The 13581-nt window shown below is 45.1% G+C and overlaps 1 protein-coding gene across 1 annotated transcript in view; it reads left to right on the forward strand.

Annotated features, from left to right (window-relative positions):
• Nucleotides 1-13581, forward strand: part of WDR49 (WD repeat domain 49) — a 314656-nt gene that overhangs the window by 201042 nt on the left and 100033 nt on the right. The window contains exon 10 of the mRNA XM_077290613.1: nt 10128-10258. Coding sequence (XP_077146728.1) covers nt 10128-10258 — 131 coding nt within the window. The remainder of the gene's footprint in view (nt 1-10127; nt 10259-13581) is intronic.

Here is a 13581-nt window from a genome sequence, read left to right on the forward strand (position 1 = left end):
GAGGAAAACTTCATCCACTTCAAATTTATGTTAAGAACCTATAACTCTGCCCGTCACCTCGCCAAACAGACCTACACATTTTGACACCTTTCACTCCCTCCTCAGGCAAAAAGCACAAGCCCCTATCACAGACATTTGTGCTGATAACCTGGCCTCCCACTTTATAGAGAAAATAGATAATATCTGACAGGAAATCCACTCCCAGCCACTATGTGCTGTGACTCCCATCCCTCCCTGCATTTCCCCTGGCTCACTTTCCACATTTGATCCCATCACAGAAGAAGTCCCCAGGCTCCTCTCTTCTTCTCATCCTACTACATGCACAACTGACCCCATTCCCTCACACCTCCTCCAGTCGCTCTCACCAGTCGTCACAACTCACCTAACTACAATCTTTAATCTCTCCCTCTCCTCGGGCATCTTCCCATCCTCCTTCAAACACTCTATCATTACTCCATTACTAAAGAAACCCTCCCTCGATCCATCCTGCACAAATAACTACAGACCAGTCTCCAACCTCCCCTTCTTCTCTAAACTCTTGGAGCGCCTGGTCTACTCCCGCCTTACCCGTTACCTCTCCATGCACTCCCTCCCAGACCTTTCACAGTCCGGCTTCCGCCCCCTACACTCGACAGAAACTGCACTCATCAAAGTGACCAATGACCTTCCGATGGCAAAGTGTAATGGTGACCACTCTCTGCTCATTCTTCTAGACCTCTCTGCAGCTTTTGACACTGTTACCACCATCTCCTACTCTCTAGGCTCCAGTCACTAGGCATTAAGGACACTGCTCTCTCATGGTTCTCTTCCTATCTTTCTTACCGCTCCTTCAGTGTATCATTCGTTGGCTCCACTTCGTCCCCTCTTCCCTTCACTGTTGAGGTACCTCAGGGCTCAGTTCTTGGCCCACTTCTCTTCTCTCTCTGCACGGCCCCAATTGGACAGATCATCAGCAGATTTGACTTTCAGTGCCATCTTCATGCTGATGACAAACAACTATACACATCATCCCCTGACCTTACTCCCGCTGTACTAGAGAACACCAGTAACTGCCTGTCCGCAGTCTCCGACATCATGTCCGCCCTCTCTCTGAAACTCAACCTCTCCAAAACTGAACTTCTTCTGCTCCCACCGTCTACTAACCTCCCTAATTCTGACATTTCCCTCTCCGTGGGCGGCACCATAATAACACCCTGGTAGCAGGCGCGCCGCCTGGGTGTTAGATTTGACACCAATCACTCCTTCACTTCCCATATGCAATCTATTGCCCGCTCGTGCCGCTTGCACCTAAAGAACTTCTCCAGAATCCACCCTTTTCTCACCAGGGAAACCACAAAAATGCTCACTATTGCCCTGATACACTCCCGCATGGACTACTGTAATGCTCTATTAATTGGCCTCCCCCTCACTCGACTATCACCTCTCCAGTCTATCCTTAATGTAGCAGCCAGAGTCATCTACCTGGCAAATCGGTATTCAGATGCAGCCGCTCTTCGCCAGTCGTTACACTGGCTGCCCATTCATTATAGGATCCAATTCAAAGGACTTGTTCTCACCCACAAAGTTCTTCACAGTGCAGCACCCCCTTACATCTCCTCCCTCCACTGTCTATCGGCCCAGCTGACAGCTCCGCTCTGCAAATAACTTTTGACTAACCTCTGCACTAATCCGTACCTTCCACTCCCATCTCCAAGACTTCTCCTGCGCTGCACCAACCCTCTGGAAGGCTCTACCCCAAGAAATTAGGACCATTCACAATTTGCCTAGTTTTAGGCATGCCCTCAAACATATTTTTTCAGAGTGGCCTATCACGTTACCCAATAAAAGTCATTTTATGTGTAAGGGTCCGTGTGTAGCCCATTCACTATCTCCATCTATCCCCCACCCCTTGAAGATGGCTGGACCATCATTGTAAATACATCGTTGTAAATAAGCTCCTGTACTTTGCATCTTCCCCACCTCATTGTAGATTGTTTGCTTTCACGAGCGGGGTCGTCTTATTGTGCTTTAATTATTGTATTGTTAACATTGTTACTTATGACTTGCGTTTGAAACTGTTAAACTGTAAAGCGCTGTGGAATATGTTGGAGTTATATAAATAAAGATTATATTATTATTAAGTTGCTCTTAGTGAAGCCGGTACCCAACCCGAAGTTTAGTCCAAAGTTCAGTTTGGTTACCAGAACTTTAAGCGGATGTGAACCAGAATCCGAACCCCATTAAAATGTATGGGGACTTGAACTTTGCAGCTGGAAAAAATTCTCTCTCTTTCTATTTTTCTTTATCTCTCTCTTTCTCTCTCTTCCCCCTTTCCTCATGGAACTTTGAACTTTGCACTGGAAGTCCGTGTTCAGCGTTTAGCCTCAGACACTAAATATTTGATACAAATCCCAAACTTTCAAGTTCGGGTTCTTTCATCTCTACCCACAAGCTCTCAGTAGGGTTTAGGTCAGGTGAGGAAATGGCCATGTTAATATTCTTCATCTTTAAAGCCTTTACTAGCTAGTTAAGCAGTGGAGTCTTTGATGTATGCAATGGAGCATTGTCCTGCATAAAAATCATGGTTTTCTTGACTGATGCAGACACTTTTTCCTATATCAATGCTTGAAGAAAGTGTCTTCTAAAATCTGTCAGTAGATTTGGGAGTTTTTAACCCAAAAAGTACCAGCTAACTCATCTTTAAGAATTCCACCCCATAGCAGTGCCCCACCTCCACCTCACTGGTGTCTGAGTTGAGGTGGAGGTCTGTGCTTGTTACTGATCCAGCCACGTGCCCATCCATGTGGTCCGTCAAGAGTCACTATCATCTCATCAGTCCATAAAACCTTTGAAAAATCTGTCTCCAGATATTTCTTGGTCCATTCCTGATGTTTCATCTTACATGTATTTTTCAGTGGTTATCGGGTTTAAGCCTTTCTTACCTTGGCCATGTCTCTGAGCACTGAACACCTTGTTCCTTTGGGGACCCCACAGAGGTTACAGTTCTGGAATACGACAGCACTGGAGGATAATCGGCTCCTGGTTGCTTCACGTCTGATTCTTCTAAAACCTTTCTTGGTTAATGTGTGTTTTTTCTCAACAGATTTGTACACAGCCCTGTTGACTACTTGAAGTAAAACTTTTGATTGTTCTGAGATCACCCCCAATATCTTACCATTTTCAAGTGTGCTGCATCCCTCTGTAAGATTTATAAAAAAAAAATTTACTTTTCATAGTCAGTTAAATCTCTTTTTTTACACACATATACAGGTCCTTCTCAAAAAATTAGCATATAGTGTTAAATTTCATTATTTACCATAATGTAATGATTACAATTAAACTTTCATATATTATAGATTCATTATCCACCAACTGAAATTTGTCAGGTCTTTTATTGTTTTAATACTGATGATTTTGGCATACAACTCCTGATAACCCAAAAAACCTGTCTCAATAAATTAGCATATCAAGAAAAGGTTCTCTAAATGACCTATTACCCTAATCTTCTGAATCAACTAATTAACTCTAAACACATGCAAAAGATACCTGAGGCTTTTAAAAACTCCCTGCCTGGTTCATTACTCAAAACCCCCATCATGGGTAAGACTAGCGACCTGACAGATGTCAAGAAGGCCATCATTGACACCCTCAAGCAAGAGGGTAAGACCCAGAAAGAAATTTCTCAACAAATAGGCTGTTCCCAGAGTGCTGTATCAAGGCACCTCAATGGTAAGTCTGTTGGAAGGAAACAATGTGGCAGAAAACGCTGTACAACGAGAAGAGGTGACCGGACCCTGAGGAAGATTGTGGAGAAGGACCGATTCCAGACCTTGGGAAACCTGAGGAAGCAGTGGACTGAGTCTGGTGTGGAAACATCCAGAGCCACCGTGCACAGGCGTGTGCAGGAAATGGGCTACAGGTGCCGCATTCCCCAGGTAAAGCCACTTTTGAACCATAAACAGCGGCAGAAGCGCCTGACCTGGGCTACAGAGAAGCAGCACTGGACTGTTGCTAAGTGGTCCCAAGTACTTTTTTCTGATGAAAGCAAATTTTGCATGTCATTCGGAAATCAAGGTACCAGAGTCTGGAGGAAGACTGGTAGTCCATGAGCCGGGCCAGATATCGGTACCACCCGGAGTGACTAATTTTCTTTGGTATTTTTAGGTAGATGCATGTCTGTAGTTTATTTTTTGATATGATAGCCCTTACATATACGTAGCTTATTAACCCCTTCAGCCCTAGGCCTATTTGTACCCAAGTGCCTAAGCCAATCTGACCTGTGCCACTTCATGGGCTAATAACTTTGGAACGCTTTCACCTATCCAAGCCATTCTGAGATTGTTTTCTCGTGACATATTGTACTTCACGTCAGTGCTAAATGGGAGTCAATATATTTTACCTTTCTATATAAAAAAATGCTAAATATTCGGAAATTTTGGAAAAATCGGCAATTTTTTAACTTTGAAATTCTCTGCTTTTTACAAAAATACTGATACCCCCCATAATAGTTATTAATTTACACTCCCCACATGTTTACTTCATATTGGCATCATTTTGAAAATGAAACCTTATTGTTTTACGACGTAATAGGGCTTATAGTTTTATGCGCAATTTTTCACATTTACAGCAAAACCCACTTTTCAAAGGACCAAGTCACTTCTGAAGTCACTTTAAGGGGCTTACATAACAGAAACCACCCATAAATTACCCCATTTTGCAAACTACACCCCTCAAGCTGTTCAAAACTCATTTTTAAAAACTGTTAACCCTTTAGGTGTTCCACAGGAATTTTAGCAGAATGAAGGCGAAATTTCAAAATTTCATTTTTTTTCCAGATATTACATTGTAATCCAATTTTACCTGCAACCTAGCAAGGGTTAACGGCAAACCCAAACTTGGTTACCCTAATTCTGCAGTTTATAGAAACACCCCACATGTACTCGTAAACTAAAGTATGGGCACACAGCACAGCTCAACACGGAAGGAGCGCTATGTGGTTTTTGGGTGGCGGATTCACTGGAAGAAATCTAGGGGGCCATGTCACATTTGAAGGCTGCCTGAGGTACCCCCACAGTGGAAACCCCAAAAAGTGACCCTATTTTGGAAACTACACCCCCAAGGAATCTTTTAGGGGGTATAGTGACCACTTTGACCCAACCAGTGTTTCACAGTAGTTGGAAACACTTGGTTGAGAAAATGGAAAAAGTGCATTTTTTACATGAAGGTGTCATTTTAGGCTCATTTTTTTATTTTTAAGAGGTGTACCAGCAAAAAATGCACCCCACTATTTGTTCACCAATCTCTCCCGAACACAACAACACCCGATATGTTGTCGTACACTGCAGTATTGGGGAACGGCAGGCCTCGGAAGGGAAGGAGCGCCAAATGACTTTTGGAGTGCAAATTTTACTGGAAGAAATCTAGGGGGCTATGTCACATTTGAAGACACCCTGAGGTGCCCCAACACACGCACACACACTGACACATACACGTTCTGTGCTGAACAGGACTCTCCGGTCTTCTCTGCAGAGCTCCTATCTCCCTCTGTAGAGGCTGACACCTATTTCAGGATGCAGGCCTTAGAGATCTGTGTGTTGAATCCGGTGTAATCGCTGAAGGATCAGTGTCTGGAGTGATGGACGGCCGGAGGTACAACAGAGCAGTGAGACTACACAAGCTGGTCTATGAAGCACTTATGAGGCTTGCATGGAAAAACTTCCTTCCATGGCTAGAAGAAAACCATGCAAGGGACCTTCACCATCTGGATGAAACACTGAAGAACATCACAAACTTTCGCATCAGTGTGTCGCAGGGATCCTTCGAAAAGCTCTTGGATAATGAATCTTGCACACTTACCCTGAAGCTCTTTCAAGTTTATCTTGAGACTCTCAGAAATGAACAACTCTCAGCATTCTGGATGTCATACTTGGACATGGTCGAGACCATGCTGGCCCTGGTTCGAGCTTCAAGAGAAGGCAACTGGATGCTTCACCTAGGAGCAATCCGACAGATGATACCATGGTGTTTTGCCTATGACAAGGTCAACTATGCCCGATACCTAACCTATTACTATGCCACAATGTCTCGGCTGCCCATAGAACACCCAGAGGTCCATGAATACTTCATGCAAGGTGGCTTTTCGGTCCAGATCGGTAGCAAGAATCCTTTTGGACGAATTCCTGTGGACCAGACCATTGAAGAGACAATCAACAAAGACACCCAGACACCAGGGGGCACAAAAGGCTTCAGCCTCAAAGTTGGAGCTGTTTCCAGGTTCTACCTGACATCAGAGTACCGCAGTATGTACTTGAGGCAGCTGAGGGCCCTGGTAGGCCAACAATATACTGACTTCAGCCATTCAGACCTACAGGTGTCTAGGATTAGAAGAGATGAAGCCGATGTCCAATCTTTCGTTCAACTGCTGGAGACAGGTTGGGTGAACCCCTTCAACAAAGAGCATAATGGTGAACTTATCAGTTTGTCAACAGCGACTGTAGCACCACCAGATGTAGCCAAAGACCTTCAAGGGGCATACAGTATAGGAGAGGATGCATATCAAACATTCAAGGATGAGCGTTTGGGTACCGATAAGCCAACTACATTGTTTCATGACATGATGACGAAGAACAAACTTAAAACGTTCTCTAACATCCAAATGAAGACACGCAGACAAGGTCTTGGCAAGGAGGTAATTTTGAAGGCTGACAGAAACCTATTTGGCCAGATGATACTTGTAGCTGAGAACAGAAAGCTACAAATGAGTGATGTTTTGACTCATCCCCTGGGTCCATTGCCATGGGCACTTGCCAATGGTGATGGGTCTATCCGCAAGACCAACAAGGCTGCCCTCGCAAGGGAGTTGGAGAGGAATGCTCGTCCTGCAGAAGTGATCCCCGAGCCCTCTGCAACCATCATTGATGGGATGAGCCTGGTTCAGAAACTGAAGGGAAACAATGCAACATTTGGCCAGCTAGCAGGCACAGCAATGAGTCGCGCTATCCATGAGGGTGCTAAGAGCAAGCGCATTGATATTGTCTTTGACGTCTACAAGGAGACATCCATCAAAGATACAGAAAGAGTCAACAGATATGAAGGCACAGGGATCCATTTCAAGAACATTCAACATGGGCACAACATCCAGCAGTGGAAAAAGCTTCTAAGTAGTTCCTCCAACAAGGCAAGTCTCATAAAGTTTCTGGTAGAAGAATGGAAGGCGAAACACCACAGGGAGAAGCTTGAGGAGAAGGAGCTGTATGTCACATGTGAGCAGCTCTGCTTTAAGATCACCAAAGAACAGTGGGAAGAGGCTGCTGACCTTAAGTCAAATCAAGAAGAAGCAGACACACGCCTCCTTCTCCATGCTCTTCATGCAGCAGAATCTGGTTACAAGTCGGTCATCATCACTTCGGAGGATACTGATGTCATGGTCCTGTGTCTGGGCATGTGCCACAAAATCCCATCCCACCTGTTCCAGAAATGCGGTACACAGAACCGGACAAGATTCCTGGATATCACCACTCTGAGCCGAACATTGGGAGGCAGCGTATGTGATTCATTGATTGGTATGCATGCATTTACAGGCTGTGACACCGTCAGTGCATTCGCTGGCCGTGGGAAGATGACGACACTCAAGCAGTTGAAGATGAACAAGACATACCAGGATGCCTTTCAGGAAGTTGGTCGTTCATGGGAAGTGTCTACCGAACTTTTTGAGAAGTTACAGGAAATCACCTGCCACATGTACCTGCCAACTACCCAAACAACTGAGGTAAACAGGCTCCGTTATCAGCTGTTCTGTGCCAGACGTGGAGTGGTAGAGTCAAGTCAACTCCCTCCTTGCCAGGACTGCCTTTTCATGCATGCACTGCGTGCAAACTACCAGGCTGCGATCTGGAGGAGAAGTCTGCAGAGCCAGCCATGGGTTGCAAACCCAACAGACTGCGGTTGGATGATAGATAACGACGGAAAGCTTGTTGTCAAGTGGATGCAAGGGGCACCAGCACCAGAAGCTATTATACAGCTACTGTCCTGCAAGTGTGTGCGGTCATGTGAACTTCCTCAGTGTACTTGCCTCAGCAATGGCCTGAAGTGCACAGACATGTGCAGATTACAGACATGCCAGAACAAGGGTACTGAAGACGAGCCAGTAGAACAACAGTCAGATTCAGAGTCCGATGTTGAAGATATTATGGAGTAACATATATATATATATATATATATATATATATATATATATATATATATATATATATATATATATATATATATATATGCACATGACATGTTCAGTGTGTATTTACATAACTTGGATTAAATTTTGTTACAAATACTACATCTAGTCACTCCGGGTGGTACCGATATCGTCATATTTGGTTCTTGGCTCATGCTAAAATTCCTGTGGAACACCTAAAGGGTTAACAGTTTTTAAAAATGAGTTTTGAACAGCTTGAGGGGTGTAGTTTGCAAAATGGGGTAATTTATGGGTGGTTTCTGTTATGTAAGCCCCTTAAAGTGACTTCAGAAGTGACTTGGTCCTTTGAAAAGTGGGTTTTGCTGTAAATGTGAAAAATTGCGCATAAAACTATAAGCCCTATTACGTCGTAAAACAATAAGGTTTCATTTTCAAAATGATGCCAATATGAAGTAAACATGTGGGGAGTGTAAATTAATAACTATTATGGGGGGTATCAGTATTTTTGTAAAAAGCAGAGAATTTCAAAGTTAAAAAATTGCCGATTTTTCCAAAATTTCCGAATATTTAGCATTTTTTTATATAGAAAGGTAAAATATATTGACTCCCATTTAGCACTGACGTGAAGTACAATATGTCACGAGAAAACAATCTCAGAATGGCTTGGATAGGTGAAAGCGTTCCAAAGTTATTAGCCCATGAAGTGGCACAGGTCAGATTGGCTTAGGCACTTGGGTACAAATAGGCCTAGGGCTGAAGGGGTTAATAAGCTACGTATATGTAAGGGCTATCATATCAAAAAATAAACTACAGACATGCATCTACCTAAAAATACCAAAGAGAATTAGTCACTCCGCTTGGTACCGATATCGTCAAATTTGGTTCTTGGCTCATGGACTATGGGGAGAAGGAAATGCCAAAATGCCTGAAGTCCAGTGTCAAGTACCCACAGTCAGTGATGGTGTGGGGTGCCATGTCAGCTGCTGGTGTTGGTCCACTGTGTTTCATCAAGGGCAGGGTCAATGCAGCTAGCTATCAGGAGATTTTGGAGCACTTCATGCTTCCATCGGCTGAAATGCTTTATGGAGATGAAGATTTCATTTTTCAGCACGACCTGGCACCTGCTCACAGTGCCAAAACCACTGGTAAATGGTTTACTGACCATGGTATTACTGTGCTCAATTGGCCTGCCAACTCTCCTGACCTGAACCCCATAGAGAATCTGTGGGATATTGTGAAGAGAAAGTTGAGAGACGCAAGACCCAACACTCTGGTTGAGCTTAAGGCCGCTATTGAAGCATCCTGGGCCTCCATAACATCTCAGCAGTGTCGCAGGCTGATTGCCTCCATGCCACGCCGCATTGAAGCAGTCATTTCTGCCAAAGGATTCCCGACCAAGTATTGAGTGCATAACTGAACATTATTATTTGATGGTTTTTTTGTTTGTTATTAAAAAACACTTTTATTTGATTGGACGGGTGAAATATGCTAATTTATTGAGACAGGTTTTTTGGGTTATCAGGAGTTGTATGCCAAAATCATCAGTATTAAAACAATAAAAGACCTGACAAATTTCAGTTGGTGGATAATTAATCTATAATATATGAAAGTTTAATTGTAATCATTACATTATGGTAAATAATGAAATTTAACACTATATGCTAATTTTTTGAGAAGGACCTGTAAATAGGTAGAAGGTTGATGCAAGTCCAACGAGTTCACCCAATGGATTAATATGTTGATCCAAAGAAAGACAATATTAGGGGAAAAATTAGGGAAAAATTAATTCTCAACTACGCATACGGTAATCAGACTAGTTCCCTGGATGAACGTCCCATCACAGAATCTAGTACTCATAACCTGCAATATTAATTATATTTTGCGAAATGTGTCAACGCCCTCCTTGAGCTTTAAATATATATTTATTAATATACAGTATATATTTATTCTCTTTAAGGATAATTACAGTATTCCGAATGAACAGTTTAACCCAATACCTTGTTCAGCCTTCACAATGGAAAGGAGGAGTACAGCACCATGATGATATCTTATGCGCAGCCTTCTTGCCACCTCAAAGTCTAGTTACGGGTAAGCATTTCACCATGTGGTTTTGGTGCAATTTGAGGGACTTGTTTTGTGACACATGGTAGTAATGAATAGAATAAAGTAGTAGTAAATAAATAATAAATGAATAAATTAAATGAATTATCAAAGTAAATTAATCATTCAGCTTTTACAAAGATGCTTCGTTTGTAACCTTGGGGTTCTATATACAAAAAATCCTAAACTATTAATAATGCAACCTTCATGCTGAACCCGATGCCGCAAGGGTTTTCAATCTACAAAAAATGTCACAATATGGCAAACCTCCAGTACCGATCCAGGATCGGTATTACATTAAGTTTTTCTTGAATTGCATTCTAGTTTGAAATGCAAAAAAAAAAGTCCAATAATACAATCTTTTTTTAAATCATAAAAGTTCATGCCTCGCTGCTGTTCGGTGAAATTACAGCTTTTAACTAATGAATTTATTTATATATGACAGCTAGGTAAAATACACCCTGGCACTTTTCAGCTCATAATTCCCTAAGAAATTAAATGAAAGGAAAGAACACTTCAGCTTTTGGAGACACAAAGAATACATTATTTACTATCCAAGACAGTAGCTTCATTTTTCTACAGACACTAATCAAACACAATAGCCCTCAGAAAAAAACTGTCAGTAATGGGAAAAAGCAAATAGGTTGTTATCTATCAAATTATGAGAACGAGAAACGTAGTACTTTCCTTGATAACATGCAAAGATGTAGTCAAGCTGAGTTTGTCGCTGCAGAACAGCTGGCTTTGACAAGTGTCTTATTACTTGTAGTTATTTATGATTTCCCATAAGAAGGCAGATAAGCGATCTCTTAAAGAGACTCTCTAGGTAAAAGTTACACGCTGTGTGATGACTACTGATGCAGGGGTTTATAAATGACACAAGAATAATAAGAGCATATGTAGCGCCCCCACCGCCACAGGGCCGAGGGGTACCCGGTACCGGGCCTACGGGTCTCTGCTTCTGGGGTTGACACGGCGGCTAGGCCCCGGCCCGTGACCCTGCCGTGGGGCGCACAGTGAATGATAGGTGTGGATGTTGGTGGTGCAGTTGTGGGGTGCAGGTCGCGGTAAATAATGAGGACACCAGGTTGCAGTCTCTTTACCTCTTTACTGGAGATCTCTGAGTCCTCAGTCCAGAATACGGTTCACCAGGCTGCGCAAGTCCGGCCGGTCCAATGGCACCTCCAGAGTTCACTTCACAGGTGGAAATCGGTGCCTTCCTTCTTAGCGCTATGTGTTGTAGTCCTTCCCTGCTATGCTTACGGAAAGTACCCCACAACCGTTGTGTCTGTTTCTCGTGTTCCCTCACAACTCGATTAACTGATCTTCTGCTAATCCTCCGTCCCTTCCTGATGTTACAGTTAGAACGGCACCCGTTTGTCGGGTAGGCCTGGAGTTCTTCCGGGACCCTAGAGACGCCCCTCTCCCGCAATTGCCTCCCAAGACTTCATAGGTGATTTAGGTGAGACAGCCCGCCTGAGACTGACTGTCCTGCCGCTGTTTAGAGTATTGCTTGAAGCTGTCTAATGAAATACTCCCTCGGCGTTCCGGCCGCCGGTAGTGCGCCTCAGTAGGATGTTGCTCCGGTCTTACAGCACGACCCCTACTGGTATTCTCCTATTGCTTGATCTCGTTTCTCACTCAGCACAATCTATCTCGCTTCTAGTCCTTTCTTGGGTCCCGCCGCTTCCCGGAGCTGGCGCGGACCCGTTACGTTCTTTTCAATGCCAAGCCTCTGTCAGGATCCCACCCCTGACAGAGACCCTACTGTCTCTTCCTCCACAACACCCTCTGCCACTAGGTGTTGCTTCGTCCAATCCAGTCAGCTTTCTGATCTAACTTCCTGCCTGACCCCCAGTTTACCCACTATGGTGGGGAGTGGCCTAATGAATAGCACCCTTAGCTCCCCCCGGAGGCCCGGCTGTGAAATGTATTGGTGTCTGTGATACCTGATCAGATGAACTCCTTCAGTGCCATCGGACGCACCATGGCTCCCCATAGTGGCGGAGCCACAGTACTGCAACGACCAGGACTCTGGGGCGCTGCACATACACCATGTCACATGTATCTGTTTTCTGCTAGGTGGTGTTATTTCGAGAATGCGATTGCCTTTCGGCCTCCATATACATTAGGCTATTGGTGGGATTGTCTGACAGTCTTAGCATATAGCAGCTTCCCAACTCTTGAATGGCAGGGTGTCAGGGTAGAGAAGGACTCAACCTGTTGAATTTCACCAGCCACTCGTTTTTTTCTCCCTGAAGGTAAGCTGCTGCTACAGAAGTCTGGCATAGAGAGCACAGGAACACACGGCCATCAGTTTTCTAATGTACATGGGGTCCGCATTCACCGTTAATAAAGTAAAGTCTTTCACTGTGACATTTCCCTTATCAGTGTAGTAGAATCCAACTGGAAGCAGAGATGCTTCATAAGGCCATAGATTTGAAGAAGAGACGCTAACGCCAGAGGACAATAGCTTATGTGCTCATCTTATTTCCAGAGATTTTATTAAATAAATCTAATATATAATTGCCTAGAATACTACTTCCTGCAATTTGTGCCAACTTCCGTGGCTTTGTCCGGAGCTAATGTCCGGAGCTAATGTCCGGAGCTAATGTCCGGAGCTAATGTCCGGAGCTAATGTCCGGAGATAAGTGACGTCACCAGTGTCCTACACCCAGGCTGAGCACAGGGGCCCTAGGCAGCATATGGGGCCCCAGGCAGAGCACAGTGGCCCAGGCAGAGCACAGGGGCCCCAGGCAGCATATGGGGCCCCAGGCAGAGCACAGTGGTCCCAGGTAGAGCACAGGGGCCCCAGGCAGCCTATGGGGCCCCAGGCAGAGCACAGGGGCCCCAGGCAGCATATGGGGCCCCAGGCAGAGCACAGGGGCCCCAGGCAGCATATGGGGCCCCAGGCAGAGCACAGTGGCCCCAGGCAGAGCACAGGGGCCCCAGGCAGAACATGGGGCCCCAGGCAGAGCACTGGGGCCCCAGGCAGAGCACAGGGGCCCCAGGCAGCATATGGGGCCCCAGGCAGAGCACAGGGGCCCCAGGCAGCATATGGGGCCCCAGGCAGAGCACAGTGGCCCCAGGAAGAGCACAGGGGCCCCAGGCAGCATATGGGGCCCCAGGCAGAGCACAGTGGTCCCACGCAGAGCACAGGGGCCCCAGGCAGCATATGGGGCCCCAGGCAGAGCACAGTGGCCACAGGCAGAGCACAGGGGCCCCAGGCAGCATATGGGGCCCCAGGCAGAGCACAGTGGTCCCAGGCAGAGCACAGGGGCCCCAGGCAGCCTATGGGGCCCCAGGCAGAG

This window comes from Ranitomeya variabilis, chromosome 2 (genome assembly GCF_051348905.1).
Source record: "Ranitomeya variabilis isolate aRanVar5 chromosome 2, aRanVar5.hap1, whole genome shotgun sequence".
Classification (NCBI taxonomy): domain Eukaryota; kingdom Metazoa; phylum Chordata; class Amphibia; order Anura; family Dendrobatidae; genus Ranitomeya; species Ranitomeya variabilis.